This window comes from Giraffa tippelskirchi, chromosome 4 (assembly GCF_054371585.1).
Source record: "Giraffa tippelskirchi isolate mGirTip1 chromosome 4, T2T-mGirTip1v1.2.pri, whole genome shotgun sequence".
NCBI classification, from domain to species: domain Eukaryota; kingdom Metazoa; phylum Chordata; class Mammalia; order Artiodactyla; family Giraffidae; genus Giraffa; species Giraffa tippelskirchi.
The window spans coordinates 86,240,490-86,264,841 of NC_137278.1; the positions used below are offsets into that span (position 1 = coordinate 86,240,490).

The 24,352-nt window shown below is 39.2% G+C and overlaps 1 protein-coding gene across 2 annotated transcripts in view; it reads right to left on the reverse strand.

The window, feature by feature from the left end:
- Nucleotides 1–8,470: 8,470 nt before the first annotated feature.
- Nucleotides 8,471–24,352, reverse strand: part of TTC27 (tetratricopeptide repeat domain 27) — a 159,967-nt gene continuing 144,085 nt past the window's right edge. Inside the window, exons 17-20 of one of the 2 annotated variants that reach the window (XM_081590270.1) lie at nt 17,484–17,681; nt 16,079–16,190; nt 12,483–12,583; nt 8,471–8,709 (exon numbers count right to left, since the gene is read on the reverse strand). In XM_081590270.1, the coding sequence (XP_081446396.1) occupies nt 8,587–8,709; nt 12,483–12,583; nt 16,079–16,190; nt 17,484–17,681 (534 nt within the window). In that variant the 3' untranslated portion in view covers nt 8,471–8,586. Of the gene's footprint in view, nt 8,710–12,482; nt 12,584–14,055; nt 14,147–16,050; nt 16,191–17,483; nt 17,682–24,352 lie in introns of those variants that run through there. The other variant, XM_081590271.1, reaches the window with a different exon arrangement.

Consider the following 24,352-nt stretch of genomic DNA (forward strand, 5'->3'; position numbering starts at 1 on the left):
AAGATAATGGCATCCAGCCCCATCACTTCATGGCAAATAGATGGGGGAAAATTGGAATCGGGGTCAGGTTTTATTTTCTTGGGCTCCAAAATTATCACAGTGACTGCAGCCACGAAATTAAAAGACGCTTGCTCCTTGGAAGAAAAGCTATGACAAAACTAGGCAGCGTTCTTAAAAGCAGAGACATCACTTTGCTGACAAAGGTCTGTATAGTCAAAGCTATGGTTTTTCCAGTAGTCATGTACAGATGTGAGAGGTGGACCATAAGGAAGGCTGAGTGCTAAAAAACTGATACTTTTAAATTGTGGTGCTGGATAAGAATCTTGAGAGTCCCTTGGATGGCAAGGCAATCAAACCAGTCAATCCTAAAGAAAATCAACCCTCATTGGGAGAACTGATGCTGAAGCTCCAATACTTTGGCCACCTGATGCACAGAGCCGATTCATTGGAAAAGAACCTTGCTGGGAAAGACTGAGGGCAGATGAGAACAGGACAACAGAGGATGAGATGGTTGGATGGCATCACCGACTCAATGGATAAGAGTTTGAGCAAACTCCAGGAGACAGTAAAGGGAAGCCTTGCATGCTATAGTTCAGGCACTCACAAAGAGTCAGACACAACTTAGCGACTGAACAACAATAACTTCTGAAGAGTAGCATTGTAAGTGTTTGTGATAGACCTGAGAGTTGTGCTGGGGTGAGCACACCTGTGCACATGAGGGCCTTGCAGAGCAGGGGGCACTGAGGAAGGGCCAGCTCTCCCATGCATCACCCCCTTCTGGTCTGGAATTCTGAGGTTCTGAATATTCTAAGTTAAAATATACCCTCACATTGTAAGTCAACTAGTCTTCAATTTTTAAAAATGCTCTTGCAGAATTAATATTGTTAAAATGACTATGGTACCTAAGGCAATTTACAGATTCCATATAACCCCTATCAAATTACCAGTGGCATTTTTCACAGAACTAGAACAAATCATTTTAATAATTCCATGGAAACATAAAATACCCCATATAGCCAAAACAATCGAGAAAGAAGAACAGAGCTGGAGGAATCACACTCCCTGACTTCAGACTATATTACAAAGCTATAGTCATCAGAACAGTATAATACTGGCACAAAAAATAGACACATAGATCAATGGAAGAGAACAGAAAGCCCAGAAATAAACCCACATGCTTATGGTCAATTAATCTATGACAGAGGAGGCAAGAATATACAATGGGGAAAAGACAGTCTCTTCAGTAAGTGGTGCTGGGAAAACTGGGCAGGTACATGTAAAAGAATGAAATCAGAACATTCTCTGTAACACTATATGCAAAAATAAACTCACAGTGGATTTAACACCTAAATGGAAGACCAAGTATTATAAAAGTACTAGAGGAATACATATGCAAAACACTCTTCGACATAAACTGCAGCAATATTTTTTAAAGCCCATCTCCTAAACCAAAGGAAACAAAAGCAAAAACAAACAAATGGGATCTAATTAACCTTAAAAGCTGTTGCAAAGCAAAGGAAAAAAAAAATCTACTGAATGAGAGAAGATATTTCCAAATGATATAACCAATAAAGGGTTAATATCCAACATATATAAAGTTTATACATTAAAAAATTTTTTTTTAAATAGGCAGATCTGTATAGACATTTTTCCAAAGAGGACATGCAGATGGCCAGTAGCTCATCAGATGTTGAGCACATGAAAAATGCTCAGCATTGCTAATCATCAGGAAAATGCAAATCAAAACAAGATATCAACTTATACCTGTCAGAATGGCTATCATCAGAAAGAGAACAAATAACAAATGTTGGCTAGAATGTGAAGAGGGAACCCTTGTACACTGTTGGAGGAAATGTAAATTGGTGAAGCCATTGCAGAAAATGGTATGGAGGTTCCTCAAAATACTAAAAATAGAGCTACCATATGACCCAGGAATTCCATTCCTGGGTAAATACCTGAAAAAAAACAAAAACCACTAATTCAAAAAGATACATCCCCCCCCCACACCACCATGTTCATAGCAGCATTATTTACAATAGCCAAGGAATGAAACAACCTATGTGTCCATCAACAGATAAATGGATAAAGAAGAATGGTATATATATACAACGGGATACTACACAGCCATAAAAAAGAATGAAATCTTGCCATATGTAGCAACATGAATGGATTTGGAGGGGATTATACTACGTGAAATAAGTTAGACAGAGAGAGACAAATATTGTATAACACCCACTCATATGTGGAATCTAAAAAATACAACAAATTAGTGGATGAAACAAAGAAGCAGCAGACTCAGACACAGAAAACAAACTAGTGGTTACCAGTAGGGAGAGTGAAGTGGGGGCAATACACAGGTAGGGGGAACAAAGGGTTATTATGGGATTGTATGAAGTCATGTGTTTGAAACATCTGAAAACTGTATAGCACTACAGAATTTAAATAATCTGTCATTCAACAAAAAATTTAATAAAAATATTTTAAGTGTCCTCCCAAATCAGTATGAAGGAATATTTGTCAAGATCAAAAGACAAAACAAATTTAACTGTTTCTTAGCTTGATTTATAACTTTTAAATAATTTAGATACATAGTATGTGGGCCTCCATTTATACTTTGGCTTGAAGCTCCACCATGTCAAAGGCAGGCCTACTTCCATGTACTTAATTATAAAGCTTAATTACATTTTTAAAAAAGCCTATCTCTTCCTCTCTCTCAGATGTATATGTGCATAGTCATATAGGAAACAGTCTAGAAGAATATGCAGGAAAATGTTAATATGGTTATCTCCTACAGGGGTGGGATTTGGGGTGATTTAATATTTTTCTTCTATCTTATTTGTCTTTGTTAATTTTTGGATAAAGAACATGGAAGGAACATATGTGTAACATTAAAGGGGGGAGGTGAACATTAATCAGGCGTGTCTACTCCTACCCCCCCCCACCAAATAGATAGCCTTGTTTCTACTGGTTAGGAAGCCAGTTGGGGGACCCACTGAGCATGTGAAGCACGCTCTAGTTCTGCTGCTGATACATATCTTTTTGTGAAAAAGAACCGTGGGGGCATAACAGATTTTCTGGCCAGATGGTTATAAAAATACCAAGACAGCTTTGATCAACCCTGGCACCAGACATCTTATAGACCCAACTGATTTCAGTAAGTAGTGATGAAGGGCACACAGAAGACTGAAAAATATTCTGCAGCATTATTTCTCAAGCTCCAGGTCATGACCCCACGGGATTATAGAAACTGGAGCCAAGATGCTGGACGCCCCACCCAGGGACTCCACCAGTCCCCGGGACTCGAAAGACTATCCACAATGTCCCTTTCTCTTGACCGTAACAAGAACTAATTGTGCTCAGTTGCTCACAAAACACTGTGCACACATCAACTGATATGACCCCTACAGCAATTCTGTCTGGTCTGTAGGCTGTTCACATTTTATAACTGAGAATATAATAGAGGCCCAAAGAGGTTCAGATGCTCAGGTGTGGTCACAACTGGGAAGAGGTGAAGTTGAGACTTAAATCCAGGTCTCTTCACCCCAAGTTCATCCTAGGGAGTCAACTCCCCATTTCACCTTTGTTCTACCTATTCTCTACCTAGTCTACTTACTTATTCTCCCTTGTCACTGTTTCTCTTTCCTTTTCCTAGCACCAACCCAAAAAATCCTGATGATAAGAACTGAAGTTTGTTTCTCCTTCATTTCACAAAAACCTACCAGTCTTTCCTTCTTCCCTTCCCCCATTTGCACTTGCAGCCCAGAAATGTGGAATGTTTGCAATGAAAATTGCTGAGAATCAACGACACTTTTGCATCATGGTCCAGCAGCACTAAGCTCCCATCATTAAGCTCCCATCATTAAGCTCCAAACTGGAGACCAGAAAAGGTTATATCAATGCTTATTACCAAGTGGTTTCTAAGACACTCTTATTTGTATTTCTATTATTTTTTTTTTACTTTCAAAGCACTTCTATATGCATCTTCTCAACTCATCTTGCAATAACATCTCTGTCACATGGATCCCTGACAGGCTACAGAGAGGCCAAGGTCTTCCTCAAGTCCCGCAGTAATAGTCTTCAAGATTCTGTTTGTGAGCAGCATTGAGTAATAATGTCTGTATGCCTATAGATACTCACGTTCATTTGAACCCTCTGTCTGGAAAAAGTTAGCAATGTATGGGTCAGCTCCTTAACAACATTAACATGGTTTACCTCCTCTCACCCCTTTCTGGCAACACCACCACAAAGATTCAAAAAAGGTTGGTACTTACTGTTCAGAGGACCACTTTCATAATCTCAGCTTTCCGCTTCACAGTCCTTGGCAGGGGTCCCTCTTCAGAGATACAATGTTGGCGCAGGGCCAAGAGATGGTGTGGTTGACTCACAGGTCACTGCAGTTTATAAGAAGTCAGAATAATAGAAAGGAAAGCAGATCTGACATCACTGGCAAGGGAAATATTTGAATGTTGTGCAAAGTGAACTAATTACAGCTAGCTCTGAACAGTGTGGGAGGAGTGAAGACCTTGTTGGGCAAAGCCAAACATGAAAAGTCTACCCCATATAAAGTCTAACCACTCTAAAAGTTTGCAAATCTCAAAATTGACATAAACTTTTTATCCTAAAGTCAAAGGGAAAAATAAGATCTGCTCAAACGAATTCTTTATTAACCACTTTATTGACCAGGGTGGAAGAGAAGGAGCTTTATAATAAAGTAACAAGAACATGCACACACAATTGGTTTCTAAATTGGCTTTGCTGTGAGCTGCATATCCTGAGTAAAAAGTACCTCTTTGTCCACTGAGCTACTGCAATATAAAAAAGAAAACGAAAAAATTTCAAGATAAGCTTAGCTTTTACAGTCCACTTGTTGAAAACCTAGCGCAGCTACAATTATTATTAGGCCTTGGTCCATGAAAGACTCTCTAAGAGTTAAAAGCAAGCCAGCATTACCTTTACCCCATATGGGATTACTCTTTTATTGGCATAGTCTTGGGATTAGTGGAAATGTCTATCTAATGAATGCAGCTACTATATTTGAGCACATGTCTGAATAAGCTGCCTGTTGATTGAAACCTATCTATTTATAAGCACTTCTGCGTGTTGTGAAAAATCCATCTGTACCACCACAGCATGGCGCCCACCGTCTGAATAAAGGCTCTTTGCCATTTCACTACAGAGCCCGTTGAATGAACAGGCAGAAAGGAAGTGTGCTGCATCCACTTAGCAGGTTTTATTCCTCACTCTTGGCCAGTAAAGCACAGTTACCTTATCTAAACAGCAATTTAGAAGAATGGGGATGTTATATAAACAGAAGTGGGGAAAAAAAGAATACTTTTCACAAGACTCACTTAGGGTTTTAACCTAGGAGGCTTATCATAATTTGGATAAACGGTCACAAATATAACCCAAACTAGCCAAACTTCTGCTTATGTCACAATGTTTGAATGTAGTCTGGAAAGTAGGTAGATTTACTACACATACTCGATACCATTTCTTCTATAGATGTCAACAGAAACAAGTACAGCATGAAGAGAACAGTCTTGATAACACAAATAAGCCAAAGCAAGCTTTTGATGTTTGGGGTCTTCATTACTGTACTTGATGTAAGGCAAAGCTCTCCACCTCCACATGGGAACCTCAAAGTCCACTCTGGGATTCTGTAGTTCTGAATCTACTACTCTACTTCCCATCCCTCATCACACACCCTGTGGCTCTACACCCCAGATGTACCAACTCTCCAAGCTTCTTGAGTTTTGGGTTTGGGTGTAAAGAAGAGATTTCTTATTCCATTGGGGTTTATTTAATTCTTCTGCAATTAGGTTCCCCATTTACTATGCTTCTCTCATGGCTCAGAATCTGGTAAAGAAACTGCCTGCAATACAGGAGACCCAGGGTCAATCCTTGGGTTGGAAAGCTCCTCTGGAGAAGGAAATGGCAACCACTCCGATATTCTTGCCTAGAGAATCCCATGGACGGAGGAGCCTGTTGGGCTACAGTCCATGAGGTCACAAAGAATCGGACACAACTGAGTCACTAACACACTTTTCACTTTACTATGCTGTCTTTTTGGAAAAAGGCTAACAAGATTTATTAAAATAAAGACCAAATAACCCTAAGTAATCTTAACAGACCACAGGCAATCATTAACTAAGACTTCACAGAGTTTCTCTCCTTGAAAAACTCTATAAACAATGACAAGCAAACCTTCCAGGTATTGCACTGTTGGAAAGAGAAAACTGAAATCAGCTGAACACTGGAAGCCTTTTTCTGGCCTCAACATGGTAAGAGAATGCAGGATTTAGCAGTCTTTGAATTCCAGCTATTTCTTTTTCTAGAGTTTGTGACCTTTGCTGCTGCTGCTGCTAAGTCGCTTCAGTCGTGTCCGATTCTGTGCGACCCCATAGATGGCAGCCCACCAGGCTCCGCCATCCCTGGGATTCTCCAGGCAAGAATACTGGAGAGGGTTAGTCTCCTGGTTATATCACAAACCTTCAGAGTATTTAAGTGGGAACTCAATAAGTATTATTCATACTGTGGGAACTCAATAAAGATCAGAGGATAATATCTATTATATTTTTTAGTTGACAAAACAAAAAAGTAATTCTGAAGACAAATGTATTAAGACTAAAAAACCAAAGCTGAAATTTATAATTTCATTTGGAAACAGCAAATATTTAAATCATAACATAGCAATACAGAGCACCAAAGACCCTATAGGAAATGAAATATAGCTGTTTAAACAGATACTGTGTTACTGACTCTGCAGCTAGGTTAAAGTGCTATAAGTGATATTAAGAACTTGATAGGAGGTACTATTATCACAACACTTCTTCTACAGATGGAAAAATCAAGTACCAGAGTGTTAAGTATCAAGTGTTAGGAGGTGGTAGAGACAAGGTTTTGTTAAAACCCAAGCTTTCCCGACTTTACCATAGTCACCCTCCCACCACCACCACATTTTCTTTAACTATTCACTCACCTAGTAAGATTACTAAACAACTAACAGATCTGTATCTTTAAAAGAAGGTACCTAATAGCTCTTTTGTGAAATCAATCCAAGAAAAAAGAGGTGTAGGACAGCTTCTGGAGATTTTGGTCTACTATAGCATCTGAGAACAGACTGGAAGGGAACAATCCTTTAGTGACTTGGTTAGTGACAATTACATTTACCAGTGCCATTCTACCTTGAACCCAAAGAAAGCAAACTGAGAACTAAAAATTTGGAAATTCCTCTTCAATCTTCTACTCAATTCCTGCAATCTTTACCCTTTCCAGTATTAGTCTTCTATTGGGATTCATTGCTAGACACTAATAAAAAGGTTTTAATCTTAAAATCTCATTCCTTCTATCCAACCGTCCATCTATCCACTTAATCCTCAATGGCTTCCATAAAAGGTACAAGTGGACATTTAACGTTAACCTACTGCATCATTTTATTGTTCTTTTTCATAGTTACTGTGTCTCCTGTAAGAGAAACTTCTCTGAGACATATATCAACATTTTTTTTTTTTTTTAATGCCAATGATACTAGAAAAGAGAAGCATGTGGTTAAGGAAAAGTACCGCTAAGCATTTATAACCAAAATTCACTGACAAAAGTTTCTTAAAGTTTTTTTTAATGTTCAGAATAGTTACATTCTGTATTTTTAAATTTCCAAAGGCAGCAGAAAGTCACAAAGCAGTAAGGAATAGAAATTATTCACATTTTATAAATAAGAACATGGAAAATAGCAAGGGTCAATGACTTATGCATAGGACCGAACATTCAGCAACCAAAGCCAGGATTACAAATTCCTTACTATGACTTTTGTAGTAAGATTATTAAATTCAGCTGCTGCCTTCAATATTTGTTTCCATAGACATTACTAAGAAAACATTTTACTTTGGCATTTTTGTAATATGGCACCATTTATAGCTGTCTTCACTCATCATAACCTTATTAAATAACCATCTTTAAGGCCGGCAGTATACACAATGAGGAGGGTCAGCCTGGTTACTAGTGGCTAATGGTTGAGTCAAGATTTGAGTTATGTCACTTTTTTTCTCTCATTTTCCTGATTTAGAAGTTAAACCATACCCATATTCTTAATTTAGCCAAGTCTGTATCTTTCTGACCCAAATACAAAATCTCAAGAAGTGTAAAGGTTTCCATTATCGAATGTACTCTTTTATCACTTTTGGATAATATACCAGCCAATCTAACGATTCCACAAACTTGCAGTGTGTGATTTTTTTTTCCCTGTTTAGACTTTTTCCAGAGAATGATCTAATTCATTTTAGGCTGAGAGAGAATAAACTCCATGCTAAAAAGAAAACTGTATTTCCCCCCCTCTTTGTGCTGAAATACCTCAAGAATAATAAAAATAGTGAATTCAACTGTAAATAAACCTAAAGAAAGAGGAAAGGAACATTTTATTTAATGTATTTCACAAAGTTCAAGCATTTGGAAAAAAATCACAAAAGCAAGGATGTTAGCCATACAAGAGAAATTTATTTAAAAAATCAGTATCTTGAGTTTCAGATACACAGATATAAAAGAAATTCTGGAAAGTGAAACACCTTTTCCAGAAACTGTTCCCCAGGATGGTCAATACTTATTTCGAAATTGGTTGCTTAGGTCTTGAAGCTCTGTCACTAAGGTGTCCATAGCTGCTATTTCATCAGCTAATTCCCTGGAAATTTCTCCACTTGCTGCGTCTGTAAAAAGTTGCTGCAGCATAAAGAATAAAGCAGAACTATCAAAACAATGACCATCTCCTTACAAAAACATAGACACAGAGTAAAGAATTAAAATTCCCTTTGTATAATAAAACCACAACATTATAGCAGCAATAGTCGTGTTTGTTCCATTCACCATCCTGGAAATGAACAAGCTGCAACAATGGATAAATCAAACAACATGCCTCAACTTGTAAATTCAAATGGGTTCTCCTCTTGGAGATGGTTATCTTGAATACTGATTGTACTATTATTCACTTCAATGTCATAAGATGGTTTTTGGATAAATAGACATTATTCATCTAAGCAAAACAAATCTGTTCGTTGTGTATACAAGCAAAATAAATACATTTTATATTCAAGTTCATATAAATCATACTCTTTATGCTATTTGAAAATTAATTATGGCTTAGGACTCAGAGGCCACAAGAATCCTCAAGACTAGTAAAAACAAAAAAGTCCAGTGCAATAAAACAAAAGTGAGCTCCTTCTGTAAAAGGAATTGCTTTGGGGTGGGGGAATACTGCAACATCCTTCAGTAATACCACCATGGCTGGCACATTCTGGAATGCCTTTCTAGGAACTGCCTGCTGAGTCAGTACAGGCACCCAGGAAAACTAGCTTCAGGATTTTATGACCACATTGTGTGTGTTTTAATCAGAAATGTAATTTACTCAGCTTACCACCTATCTTTTTCATCACACTTAAGATTATTTGTTTACAAAAATCAAACTTATCATTAAAATATGACTATTTGTCACTACCACCACCACAGATGACAGCAATCATTCTGACAGCTATTCTAAAAAGGGAATCCTGAAGATATTCTGAGTGAAGGCGTCATCACCATGATAAGCTTAGAGTTTCCCACAGTGATTTATGGAGCAAAGAGCTGTTTTGTAAAGCTCTGCCACATAACTGTGTAGTCACGTCTCACACAGCATTTCACAACAGACTGACATACCAACCGCTGCGATGTGATCAGTAGAAAAAACACCTCTGAGCAAAGTAACTTGGACTTACATGGCATATTTATTTTTACTAAGAATTACAGCGCTTGCAAATCATCACAAATCTGCCTCACTTCCCTATAAGGTAAGGAGGAAGCAGAGAGAAACTGAGACTTAGGAAGAAAGAATAATTTGCTGAGGGTCCCATGGAGTGTAGTGGTGTATCTGCTCTGTCCCCAGGCTCTCTGACCTTCTCACCCACCGCCCTCAGGCCACCTACTCCCCACCCCCACCGCCCTGGCAGCACATCTGTACAAGGACGGGGTGCTGAGGGTCGAGGAGTTACCCTGTCCTGGCTGAGCAAGAACTGGATGCCTTTAGGTGAGCTTCTAGGTTCTATCTAGAAGTTTACTTCCGTTACATGCCACGCCCGGCAGGCAAGGACAGAGATCCCTGCAAACTGAGCCTATTATTTAACACAGTTATCCTCAGTCATTTCCACTTTTTAAAGCCTTCTGGAAAAGTGTTCTTTTGGAAGGCAATTCTTTTTAGCAAATCCAATTTGTTACAAAGTAGAAAAGTAAAAATGATTTACTACAAAATCAGGGTCTCCCAAATATTATATGCAAAAAGGTGCTTTCAAAGGAGGTGCTGGGAAGCAATTTTTCCCATTTTTGGATAATCCAGTTGAGATCTAATGAGAACAAAATCTATACATAGATGATGTTCTGAGGCCTCATTTTCAATGTATGGAATTCCACAATATGAATGGATTGGACACTACAGACAAGACTGTTTAAGTGAGGCTTCCCTGGCGGCTCTGGGTTAAAGAATCAGCCTGCCAATGCAGGAGACACGGCTTCAATCCCTCGTCCAGGAGGACCCCACAGGCCGCAGAGCAACTAAGCCGGTGCACCACAACTACTGAGCCTGTGCTCTAGAGCCTGGCAACCACAATTCCTGTAGCCCACGTGCCCTGGAGCCCATGCTTCGCAACAAGAAAAGCCACTGCAGAAAGAAGCTGAGCAGCGCAACTAGAGAGTGGCCCCCTACTCATTGCAAACAGAGGAAAGCATGTGCATCAATGAAGACCCAGCGCAGCCAAAAATAAATAAGTAAAATTACATTACAAAAAGACTATTTAAGTCATATATAAGTGTAGGTTTATGTAAAATTAATAAATTATAAGCTTTGCACAGAGAAAGAGAAATTTGTGGAGTATATCCTGAAGAAATAAACAATCATGGGTAAGTTGATGACCTCACTGAAACTAGGAAACTGAGCTCCCAATTTGGGAATAAGAGTCACGAAAAAAGTTTGCTACCTTGACCTTCTCTAAGAGAGCTCCTGCAGCTTTCTGAGAGACACATAATCTGAAGCTGTGCTGTCAAGCTGGGAGAAAATACAGTTCCCCCAGATTATAGAAACCTGGTTCCAGCAGGCACACTCATTAAGATAGGAAAGTGAGTTAATAATCTATACAGAGGCAAAAATGATGCTCTGATCTGAAAAGATCAAGCAATTAATAAAAATGCACCCTCTAGAAAGGTCTTTACTTGTGTCCAGAAGTGAGCTTCACATGCCATGAATTTGGCTCTCAAAAGTGAGTTAAAATTAGCTACAACCCAAGATTAAAAAGGGAAGACAAATAAAGATTAGAAAAGAAAGTGTTAATTTGTACTAGAAGTTATATTACTTCAAATTTTGTTCCCAGGGGTATACTCCAAACCTAGTTACATGTTAGAACTACCTGGGAAACTGAATACAGATTTCCCAGGCTCTGTCCCAGACCTGATCTGTCATAGGTACAGATGTGGAGTCCAATCTACTCAAGAGCTCCCTTGATGACCCTCAGCTGTCCCCCTAGCACCAGTTCACAGGGTGGTATTTGTAAACTGATAGCATATGTTTTAGTTGTCAAACCTGAGTTTGACATCTACTTTAACATTTTTGTCAAATCCATACATCACCCACTTAATATCTGTCTCTAAATCAATTTTTTTATTTAAATAAAAGTGTTTTTTAAGGAAAACATTAGAACACTACTGTAAATAGAAAATAAGCAATAATATTCATGAAATTATAGATTTGATTGCTACTTACACTTTTTCTAATATGAACTGAAATAAATATATATTAAAATAACAACATTTACCCAAGTGCTACTAGTAGTATATATGCCACATTTTGGGAAAAAGTGATGTAAGTAGAAGAGCACTGTTTAATTTAAAGAAAGCATCAAGAGCTGGATTATAAATATTAATTTCAAAGATTCCTAAGTTACCTGTGAGTAGGGTGGTTTAGTCACTAGGTCAATGATCTCCTCACCAGCACAACCACCTGGGGGCTAGTATCTAAAATATAACAGGAGGGACTCCCCTGGTGGTACTGTGGATAAGAATCCGCCTGCTAATACAGAGGACACAGGTTCAATCCCTGGTCTGGGAAAATTCCACTTGCCTCAGGGCAACAAAGCCTGTGTACCACCGCTGAGCTGGTGCTCTAGAGCCTGGGAGCCGCAACCAATGAAGCCTGCGCACCTAGAATCCATGCTCCACAACAAGGGAGGACACTGAAATGAGAAGCCGGCACACCCCAACAAAGAATAGCCCCCACTCGCTGCAAGCAGAGAAAGCCCATGCAAAGCAGAAGACCCAGCACAGCCAAAAATAAAATAAATAAACGAATTTAAAAATAAAGTAAATGTGGGCCCTAAAGCTATCCCTCATGTAAAGAAAACTTAAGAGCAGCTGGCTGACACCAAAAACTTTTTTTTTCCTATGATAATTCTAAATACTTCACATTTCACTCTCACCTTTGCTTTAGATAATAATCCCCATAAATTGAGTCGAACTGAAGAAAGCACCTGTATAGCCTCCTGGGGACTGGATTTGTTTTTACTGCATTTAACAGCCACTGGAAGATAAATACACGAAAAACATCCATTAAAAATTGATAATGATAATTTAAAGGCACAAAATCCAATTATTTCATTAGCATTTTATAGTAACAGACTTTAGAAATGCTTCTACATGGAAAGTTCTTATTTCGGTAAAAGGAAAATAAGTTATGTGCATAATTTTCCCTTTTATCCCTTAAAAAGGATAATTTATTGCTCAAAGGAGACTTTTGAGGAAAACGAGTGTTTTTTGGTGAGTTACAGATTGTTGGGAATAGACTCTAAAGAAACACAGAAGCACAGATTATTGAAATTAGGCAGAGACAAGATGCCCACAGAGAACAAAATCAGATGCAGTTCATCTTAACATGGCTTCCCCAAGTACTGGGTCCCTGGTGGGGACTCACAATTGCCAATGACACCAGCCCAGGGAAGTGACATGCCAGATAGTCATAGCTCAATTCTCACTGTATTTTCATACTTGAGGCTTGTATCACCCCTCTGAAAGAAGTGATGTTAACAACCCAGGTGCCTGCATTTAGGGAAGGTGAGCATGACCAGGCTTTCCAGTCGCTGAGCCACGCCGGGTAACCATTAGCACCGAGCAGGGGAGAATACAGTCACTCGTTCCAGCAACTCTGCCTCCTGCGTTCTGAGGAGCCCATTTCCCTTAAACTTGAAATTATGAACAGAGGCTATAACCCTTTCTAGCAGAAGCCCTGGCTATTAAAAAGTATTATAAAGTATTAAAAAGTATTATACATTATGTTCACTACAAACAGATCAATAACCAGAACCTATTTTAAAACTCCACTAAACAGTGCAGCAACTCTAGTCTACTCAGTACCCTGTCTCTTAGAACAGGGATAGACAACAGATTTCTTCCTGTATGTAAACTAGTAGAGGTTGTGTGTGCCTGCTAAAATAGTTTTGTCATTCATTAATACCTTCTACGGCATGAGAGCTATGTCTGGCATCCCTATTTCAAAATAATAACTAGATTTTGAAAGGATGCATGGGAGTCGACAATGTCACACTCATTTTCAAAGGGCACAGGTTAACCTGTAGATATTGAGGATTATGATGTCTGTGCCCCATAACAGAGGAAGGTTGTAACTAACATGAGTGAGATATTTGGGTTGTTTAGTACCTAGTAACATATCAAAAACAGTTCCTCAATCCTATTTTCAAGAGGCATTAGAGACGGAGAGACAGAGAGAGAGAGAGAGAGAGAGAGAGAAATAACCTGCTGTTTCAAATCATCAGGAAATCCAAGACAGCAATGCTTCCTCCAGGCAGACTGTAGTTAAAATGCATAACTATGATTTAAAAAGTTCCTGGATGGCAAAGAAGGAATGAACTTTTGCCCACCCCTTCCCAGAAAACAGAACAGCACATACTGTAAATGAACACCCTCCAGACAGAACAATGGGTACACAATGACAACATTGTTATAGAAGGGTCTCCAACCCCATGTGGAAACCCTTACCAAGCTTTCTGGAGCACATGTCTATTCTTCAAAATAGCAACCTGAAAAGGAATAAATCATATAGAGATTTTTTTTTTTAATGTCATATTTCCTTTTTCAGAATTGGGTGAGGTGGAGCACAGTGATCGGGAGAAAGATAAAAAAAGAGAACAGAAATAACAGAGAAACTCAGCTTATTCTTCCATGGAGCATGGCTACACAAAAGCAACACAGACAAGGTTAAGATTTATCTTCATAAATCTAAAATATCACTAGAAACGAAAGCAGAGCATCCACTCAGGTATGCTTAAAATGCCATAAGGAGCACGAACACATAATTCATTCAAGTCAAAGGGAAACTTAAAAGAAAAGACACTTGTTTTTCTCTAAGTATTTCTCTGAAGGAGAAAAAAGGGTACCAAAAATAGTTTGAAATCAGTTTTAAGGTGCAAAATAAAGATTTTTTTTTTTCCTGGAGTATTTCTTTAACCTGCCTATTTATATTTGACAGGTTTAATACTACCACTTAGTGATTACAGATAATATCTTGGCTTTGATGGATACAGAACCTGCTGTTCACAGAAATGTTTAGGGTTGGCAAGTTGAAATAGCTCAGATAAGTTCTTCAAAGTAAACTGCACCCTGCTATAACTGTGTAGATAATATACCTTAGCATGGGTTCCTCCAAAAGTAGTCCCATCCACAAAGGCCAAAGGCCTTTGAACTTTTAAAGAATGAACTCCACCTGAGCCCACCTACCCTAAGGCCAGCACAAGCTTTGTAAATTCCAGCCACCCTCGACCCTCCTTCCACTGGCCTGTCAGAAAGTGTCTCAACCTTTTCTACACTGAGTTTCAGCTACACAGAGTCTAACTTCTATCTTATCTGTCAAGGGGTGGGTGGCCCAGGAAATTGGATATTTATATCCTTTTGTCAATGACAAGTAGAATTATTAACTGCTAAGCCCATTTCTAAACTGTTTGAACATTCTGTGACTTTTTTCAAGGCAGTTAAGCTTTATTCTTACTCATTTTTTCCTTTTTAGTTTCGAGTCCCTTATCACCCAGCTCAGATCCTCTACCATAGAAAGAACAGGCTGTGGGGTGAGGAGGTAAGGGATTAACATTTAAACCATGTGTAAGATACTGTTAAGTGTTTCAATATGCTTTTACTTATTTTTCCTAACAACCATAGGTATTATCCCCATTTTCATGACAAGGGAACTAAGGGTCAGAGAAGGTAAGTAATGGTGACCCCAAGTCACCGAGTTAGCATGTGGTAGAGCTGGTCCCGGAGCTCAGGTCCCCCTGAGTCCAAAGGTCTGCCCTTTATATTGCCCCTTGTTGGTGTCCTATTTGCGGCAACTATTAGTTGCAGAAGTTACAGGAGGACTTTAGGATAGATTCACAGTCCTTGTGATTCACTCCTTGACAGTGTAGCTTCATTATTTTATTTGAATTGCATTTCCAGGGCATCACATGCCTATGTTCAAACATAAATATACAAGTGTGTTATTGCCTGTAACTGGTATACTTTTCATTAATGTAAATAATTAAAAGCAGCCTTTATCTGGAATATCTTTCCCTAATCGGCATACAATTTTCTAGGTAAGGTTATTTCTCCCCTCAAATACCACATTAAAATACAGTGCTATGCACTCCAGTAATCTATGTACTCTTATTAATATTTTCATTTACAAAAGAAGAATATGAGTCAAGAAAAGTTCAGATTTTCTTACTACTACATCATCAATGCAGGAGGTTACTTCTGTGTAAAGATTAAACATAGTTGTAAAGGTATTTCCTATCTATCTGTCACTTATTCAAACATTATTTAAGCCTCTAGCCTATTTTTTCTCATTGTTCTAGGATGCCTACTACATAAAAGTTAATCTATAAATGTTTGCTGAATTAACTACAAAAATCTAATATAATGAAGTAATCTGAAATTATCTGAAATGGAATTTTGCTTTTGACTAATATGTTTTCCTATCAGTAGAAATACATTAAAATATACCATGGATATCAAACGTTACATCAAATACCATGTGCGAGTCCTAAGGCTCTTTGAACCACTTCCTTAAATGACGTAATATTTTTCTCCCAACAACTGGACTGTGTGTCACACTTGTATGCCTTAGAGAGATACTGGAACGCCTGAGGAAAGAAAAAGAACAGCATTCAGAACAAGCAGCAGAATTCACATTTCAAACTCTGCTTCCTGGAAGTCATATGGAACTAATTCCAGCTGAAAAGCCAGCCTCTGGGTTATGCAGCATAGTCTCAGCATTATTCTCATCAAAGAAGGGATGCAGATGTACATCCAACAGCAACGAGCAGTTAAATCAAATGGGCATGTCTGAATGGAGACACTTCCCTCCAAAAATTAAAAGGCTGGGTTTGCAAATCTATAAGAAGTATACACATTTCCCTGGCATTTGTAAACATCAGCTTAAGAGACCAGTTTAGAGAATGAGGTGTGAACTTGGTGAAAACTGTGGGATTACTGGCAGGTAGGTAACGACACAGATGCTTAAAACAACTCTCTTTTACAACCACTCCACCCTTGAGGGAGAAATCACAGATCAGAGAATTCAGAGTATCCTTAATGCCGCATATGCAAGAGAGGACAGAATTCAAGAAGAATGGAAGGACGGAAACCAGGAGTGTGTGCACACGTGCGTGTGAGTATGTATTCTCCAGGCTGACAAGGCTTTGCTGGAAGCCAGCTGGGTGGACTGAAGGGTGGGGAGAGAATGGCTAAGAATCCCATAGATTAGCTGTACTGTGGCGAATTCCAAACTTATACAAGTACATTTGATTTGTTGTGGATGTTTTGAAAAGAACACAAAACATTTAGTATTCCACCCCTGGAAACTCTGGAGGCCCCCTTTACAGTCTAAGATAAGAAGCTGAAGGCATAACTTGAACGTAACTGGTGTTCCACTGTACTTGCAAGAAAGGGGCAGGGCAACCTTTGTCAAACATTTATGTTTAGACTTTAAAAGCTCCTCTCCAATAGTCTTATCGTGCTCCTTTTTCTTTCTCCTTTTCATAGTCTCCACCTCAGATTTAAACACTCCTTTGTCCTTGTACCAACTACCTTAGTCTTCAGTAAGGAGCCTGCAGAAAGGGGTGTGGAGTAAATAACGAGAACCAGCTGTTCACAGCTTGTAAGGAAAGCAGGTTAAAGAGAACCTTTTTGGGAAACAGAGAACAATTATTTAAGAAAAACTCATGGAAAGAAAAAAGATGAATGTTTACACATCCTAACCTGTCCACAATTCAGGGTGCTTATGTTAAAAGACTGCATCACAACTGAAAATATGAGCATATTAATCTTATCTTTCAAATTATTAGTCTCCCTCCAACCATCAAAAAAGCAGATTCACCATGTCTGCGTTCAAACAGAAGGTAAGAAAGAGCCCCAGAGGACTGGGAAGGACTCACCTTTTCATTTTCATCAGGCTTGTCACTCTGCCCGTTTCCATACACTTGGGCATACAGCCTCCAGATTTCTCCATCATTTGTCACTCTTGAAGTCACTCTGCCAAATAACTCCTGCAGCTTTCCTCTGAGGCCAGTTGCAACATCGCCACTACGATCAGCCATCCCATCCATTACTGCCCTGACCAGGATTTTAAGGACCTTAAAAAATGCACAGAAGAAACTGGTAAACTAGAAACCACCAAACAATAACAAAAAACAAAGGGCCACCCTCACCATCAACGATGATGACAGTGAAAAACCATGTCAGGCCTGTAAGAATATCACTCTGCCACTTTTAAAGAGTAAAAAACTAGATGAGCCCCACCAGAACCACTGTCTGGGAATGCAGACAGTGATCTGACCTCTCCTGGTGTCCCCTTTTCAGGCTCCTTGGAGGGCTCTGCTTCACAGGGCCCTAGGCTCCACGCACCTCTCTTCTCACTCTGAGGGTCCTCTCCGAATGATCTGATCCACACCTGTAGCTGCAAACACACTGTGACCAAGTATCTACCCAATACTGTGGGTGCAGCGCCAGCCTGACTACCTTCCAAACAGAGCCCCCAAACCGTCCACCTCAATACCTACCAGACGTGTCCCATCAACATCTCACCCTCTATCTATCCTAAAGGGAAACCTAGATCCCAGATCCTTCCTCCTCTTATACTCTCAGAGCCAGCACCCTGAGCACCAACCTAGATTCTCTCCTCTTCTGGTTGGGCCACACGTAACTGATTTGACTCAACACTCCTCAGTTCAGTTCAGTCGCGTCCGACTCTTTGTGACCCCATGGACTGCAGCACGCCAGGCTTCCCTGTCCATCACCAACTCCTGGAGCTTGCTCAGACTCATGAACATTAAGTCGGTGATGCCATCCATGAGTCCTAAATCTAGCCCCTCTTCCTTTATGTTGGCCTCACGATTTTCCACCCGGATCACAGCGATAATGCTCAGAATTAGAATTCTGCTTAAAGTGGTCCTGGCCCTTCCTCACTGTTGAATGATAAACTACCAATGAATTTGCCTCAGGCACACAGGCTACCCAGAAAGTATCTCTTGTCCTTCCAACTACCCCAGTTCCACTCACCGTTTGGCAACTTCTTGGCCATCTCGCTTTCATTAGTCTTTACACATTCTACCCCAGATACTCTGAATGCTGATAGATGAACTAAGTTGAGCCCCACTGCAGGTTACACTGCTATGACAAGGTACAGCTATATTGGGCCATGTATCTCAAGGGCTCCTGGAGGCACAGAAAGTGCATCCTCAATGACCCACCCTTGTGATAGGAGGCCAGCAAAGACACATGGATCTACCTAAAGAACCAGCTCAAGGAGAGTACCCTCAGACCTTGCTACTCAGTGTGGCCTCTGGACTAACAGCAGTGGCATCACCCAGGAGCCTGCTGTAAATGCAGAATCCTGGATGAATGCGCTCCATCTCGGATTGAAACTCTGCATTTCTAACGAGCTCCCAGGTGGTGCTGATGCTGATGGTCCACAGATCACATGCTCTTCTGAGTGGCAAGGTTCCAAGAGACAGGGTGCCACATCTTTATTCTTACTCTGAACTTCAAGGAGAGGACCACATTCATCAACTCGTGTCCCTAATGTCTAACATCGTGCCTGGCACACAGTACTAATGCAATAAACAACTCGTGCCTGAAAGAAACACTGCATGAACACACCTCTTTCAGAAAGAGTTGCTAAGAGAAATGCAACCGACACCTTGCTCTGTCTCCCCGCAGAGCATTCTGATCCAGACGTGAGATGCAGCCAAGGAATCAAGGCCCCTCTGGCCCACGAACACTGTTAGGAATGTAAGCTCCGACTCATGGTCCTAATTACATCCAGGGATACAAGTGGACGGGAGAACATTCAGTTGTGCTTTTTTTTCTTTTGTGACAGACAAGGCAAATTATCTCTGCCCATAAATTCACATTATAATTCAACATGTACAGTTTTAAATCTGAAAGTAATGAAATTGATATTACAGCCCCACTTATGGTTTTAAGTCTGAAAGTCACAATGCAGGAGAAATGGTATGAATATGCACTACCTGTTTCAAGTAACTGTTCTGTAAACATTTGAAGGATTAACATACTTCGAAAGAGATGGTCTAGTGAAACAGTTACTAAGGTGGACAAGTGAAGCATACTATAGTAAAATTCTTTGCTTTTTCTGGGCTCTCACAGTTGGCCCAACATCCTATCTCCTCATTTTAGCCATGATGAGTAGCCAAGGGGGAAGAGAAATCTTTTATTCTTCTTGCCAATTAAAATGGAGAGCTGTAGTGCTGGTGTTTGAGAGGGGAAAAGTTGGTAAAGTATGTGTATGTGTATCTGTGGGTGCATAAAGAGAACTGTAAAATGGCAAGGAGGTACAGTGCCTCTGTTGGGGTTCAAGGTGTAGACACCAAACACACCTTTACCCAATTCACATGCAGACACCATCAGGAGAGAGGTCCTGAAAAGAAGGCAAGACAATAACAAATTTGTTTTTATACTCTGTTTGATGTTCAGTGATTAAATAGCTGGATCTGGGCCTGAGGAGAGAGTTCCATATGGAGGAATAAATAGCAGTCACACGTGGCAGATACTGCTTAAAGAGACTGTGTGGGGTAAGAATCACACCGAGGATGGAGTCTTTAAGAAAAACACCATTTAAAAGGAGGAGAGATGAATGGAGGTCTGTGCACTAAGGAAGGATGGCAGCAAGTGATGTCATGGAAACCAGGGAAGGAGAAAGTAACAAGGAGAGTACATTCACAAAAGATCAGGACTGGAAGACTGCTGGAGTGGCAAGCTCGAGGGTTAGTGACTGCATCGAGAGCTAAAGCCAGAAAAGGGAGGGCAGGAGAGATGAGGATTTTAGACAAGAGGCTCACAGAGAATCATGTGAAAACCAACACAAGCATTAATGCCATTAAAAAAACAAAAAGCAAACAATACTCCTCGATCATAGTATTCTATAATATCCATTTTGAATATAATTTGCACAGACATATAATGTTAATAGAAAATATTCATGTAACCAAGATTTTTAGTGTAAATATATTGGGAAGAAATGGAAGTAATAGAAATGCCAGTATAAGATAATTAAGTCTTTATTTACCATAAGAGGAGGTCAACTGATAATACCTAAAATTGGGTTAATAAAAGTAGCCATATATAGTTATTATTATTATGAAATATGGAAATGCGAAAATGGCAAAAGAATTCTAAAGGAGTTCTCCCCTTTGGCAAGAAGTATCTTGAGGAGGGGGAGCAGTGGAGCAGGAAATTGCTGTACTTTGTCGTAAGTCTTACACTATGACTTAACTTGTAAAAACTGTATGTGTTACTTTAAAAATACAAAAATTTTATTTAAAAAGAGAGAAAAAGAATAAATATATTCAAAAACTGGCAAACAGGAAACAAAGGATGGCAGCACACAAAAATATTCATTTTTAAAAGGGAACTGTGTGGGTTTTGGGATGCTGGCGACGTTCTAACTCACACTCTGGGGGTGGGTTACACAGGTGTGTTCCCTTCATGAAAACTCCTGTTTACTTATGATCTGTACACTTTTCTATATTTTCACTGTATTTGAATAAAAGTTAATTAAAAAGGTATTTCCTGCAATTAAGGAAGTCCCATAAACTGAAGGAAAAAAGTGAGTTATTAAAATACATTAACAAATGGAGCTAATATGTAATCTTAAAAAGTGGGATAAATTTTTTTTAAAAAAACAATTAGAGTAATGTTATAATTTACTGGTTAATATCACCATTTTCCTTTCTTTAACTGTTAAGTGAGAAAAATCACACTCTAGTTATCCAGACTGACTACACAAATAGTAACATATATTTAACCCTTCTTTAGAAAACAGGTATTTTTAACCCAAAAAAGCAAAAGATCTTGCACTAGGATTTCTTTGATAAAATGAATCACCAAAGATTATGATTTTCTCCTGGGCAGTCCATAAAGTTTACCTTCATTACAGTCCTTTGCATCAAAAGTGAAAAAAAAATATTTTTAAACAGGTAAATGTTTTTATACTCTAAACTGGGTAAAAATTTGATTACTGAACCCATCAGTTACAGTTAAAATTATAAATTACTAAGTATGTAGTAACAGGCTGAAGGGTAGAATGGTTTAAGAATTTAGAGGTAATTCTTAGGCAAATAGGATCCAAGATATGGCCACATGGATAGGTTGCTCATATGGTATAAGATGAGGACAAAGAAGTTTAAGTCCAAAGTAATGGACACGCCATCTGCCTAAAACCAAGTGTTCAAGAACAGCTAGATCTAGAGTGGAGAGGAAGACAGACATAGTCAGTTGCTGAAGTCCACCATGAACATGGAGGAATGGCTAGGAAGTTTGTAAATAGCAGTAACGAGGGCAAGTCTTCTGTTAACGGGGGCAGGTGAACTGTTGTATCAGGAAGTCAACATACATGTAGAGAGCTCTGAAAACTGTAAAGCAGTATAAACCTATGAACTATCATGATTATCACTGACCCTCAACTTCCTCACTCTGTCAAAAGGGGACCGCAAAGCCCTCATCGCTGCCCACTCATTATGTGCCCCTATACTTTCTGAGGGTTTAAAACAGACCTAAAGGAAAACAAACTCTACCACCTCGGTATCAGCCCTCCATACCTCCCAGTACCTCTGCTCTGAGCATTCACTGTGGGTTGAGCCCCATGCTAAGTACGCGACCAACTTGATTTCATTTGGTTTTCACTGTTACCCGAGGAAGCAGGGACTTTATTATCCCCACTTTACAGAGAAACTGAAAGGCAAAGTGAGCTTCTCAAGGGCCCAGAATAAGTGAGTCATGCAGCTGGGTTTTAAACACCAGAGATTTTTGGAATCATGAGCTTTGATGAGGATAAAGAGAAGACAACAATGATGGTAGATAATGTTCATATATATATAGTTCTTTTACATTGGAAAGATTTGTTCTTTTATGAAATATATATATGAATATTATCTACTATCACTGTTGTCTTCTCTTTATATATATACATATTCATATATATATTCTTTATCTGCAGAATACAAATAACAAGAGCACCTTTCCCCTAGAGTTGTTATGACCCTTTCTATGAGCCAAGGAGCTCTATGAACACAATCCTCCTAACAACTCCAGGGGGAAGGTGCTCTTGTTATTTGTATTCTGCAGATAAAGAAACTGGAGCACAGAGAAGTTAAGTAACTTGTCCAAGGTCACACAGGTAAGGGAAGGCAGAGGTGGATTTGAGCCTGCAGCTCGTGTCCCAGCTCTTGTTCTCAAGCACCTGCTGTATTTAAGTTATAAAGGAGAGTTCCTTACTCCTCTGCTGTTCCTTCCTTTCTAATAAGTTCTTTTACATCGGAAAGATTTGCTCTTTTATGAAATATGCGTGCCAATAACTTTGATCATTTCATTATCCTTTCTTTGCCAAATCTTGAATCAACCAAAACCAGACAGGTTTTTGTAGCTTTTTAACTTAAACATTTCTCTAAGACATTGGAGCTAATAAAAAATAAAAAGAGAAAATAAAATTCCCAAACACAAGCACTACTAATGTTGCCATTAATTTCTCTCTAGTTTCTTTACTATGCATAAAATATTTAATACTATGTAAACTGTTTTATCTTTGTTTTTCACTTAACATTATGTCATAGAATTTTTTCACATTTTCATATTTTCTTTAGATAGATCATTTTAATAGATTCAAAGCCTCTCATTGGGAGGCACAAATGGTAAAGAATCCATCTGCCAATGCAGGAGATGCAAGAGACATGGATTCAATCTCTGGGCTGGGAAGACCTCCTAAAGTAGGAAATGGCAACCCACTCCAGTATTCTTGCCTGGAAAATTCCACGGACAGAGGAGCCTGGTGGGCTAAAGTCCATGGAGTTGCAAATTGTCGAACATGACTGCACACACACAACAACAAACAACAACTGCAGTTAGGCCATTTCCATGTGCTGTCATTGTCACTATTACTATAAATGACATTTCACTGCGTATCTTTGTGCCTAAAGATTTTTCTCATACTGAAGCTTCTCTAGGTTAGAATTCCAGGAACAGAACTATAGAATCAAGGGAATAAACAATTTAAGACTCTAGAGGTAAGCTGGATACTTTCAAAAAGGACTAAATCAAATTTAGATGTCCATTAGTAGTATATGAAAATGTGTCATTTCATTGGAAAATATCAGTACTGGGTTTGTGTGTATGATATTTTGTTCCACTAAAGATATATGCAGCTATTATTCTAATTTTACTTTTATTATGTGAATTTAAATATCTTTCCAAATGTTTGTTGAGTAAAATGTATTTCCTTTTTAATATATTTAAATTATTTCTTAATTTGTATGGAACTCATTTTCCAATGTGGGAACAGTTTTACTGTTCCTCTTCATATGGAGCTTACACAGACTACAAGCTGATGCACTAACATGTTGCCAGCCTCTTTTTCTAAACCCCAATTCTGTACACTGCTGAGAAAAAAGAGAAAGTTGATGAATCTGAAAAAGTAATAGCAAACATGTGGGAAATCCCGGAGAGATGGAGACTGGCTGGGTCCTGGTTTGGTGGAGAAGAGCAGCCTAGGGTGGAAAAGTATGAGGTGCCAAGGCTCACAGATGGCCTGGGAGCCTGGGAAAAGCTTTCTTTTCCTTCCACACACCACTCTATGTGCCACTTGCCGCCAATACGGAGAGACCAAAATACAACAGTGCCAGCCCAGTGCAAGCCAGGGGCCAGGCAGGTATAGCAGGTCCGCCCCCAACCTGTTGATGTTGGATGGCAACTCAGGAAGATGGGCACTGGAAGAAAGCAGTGACTGGCAGAGATC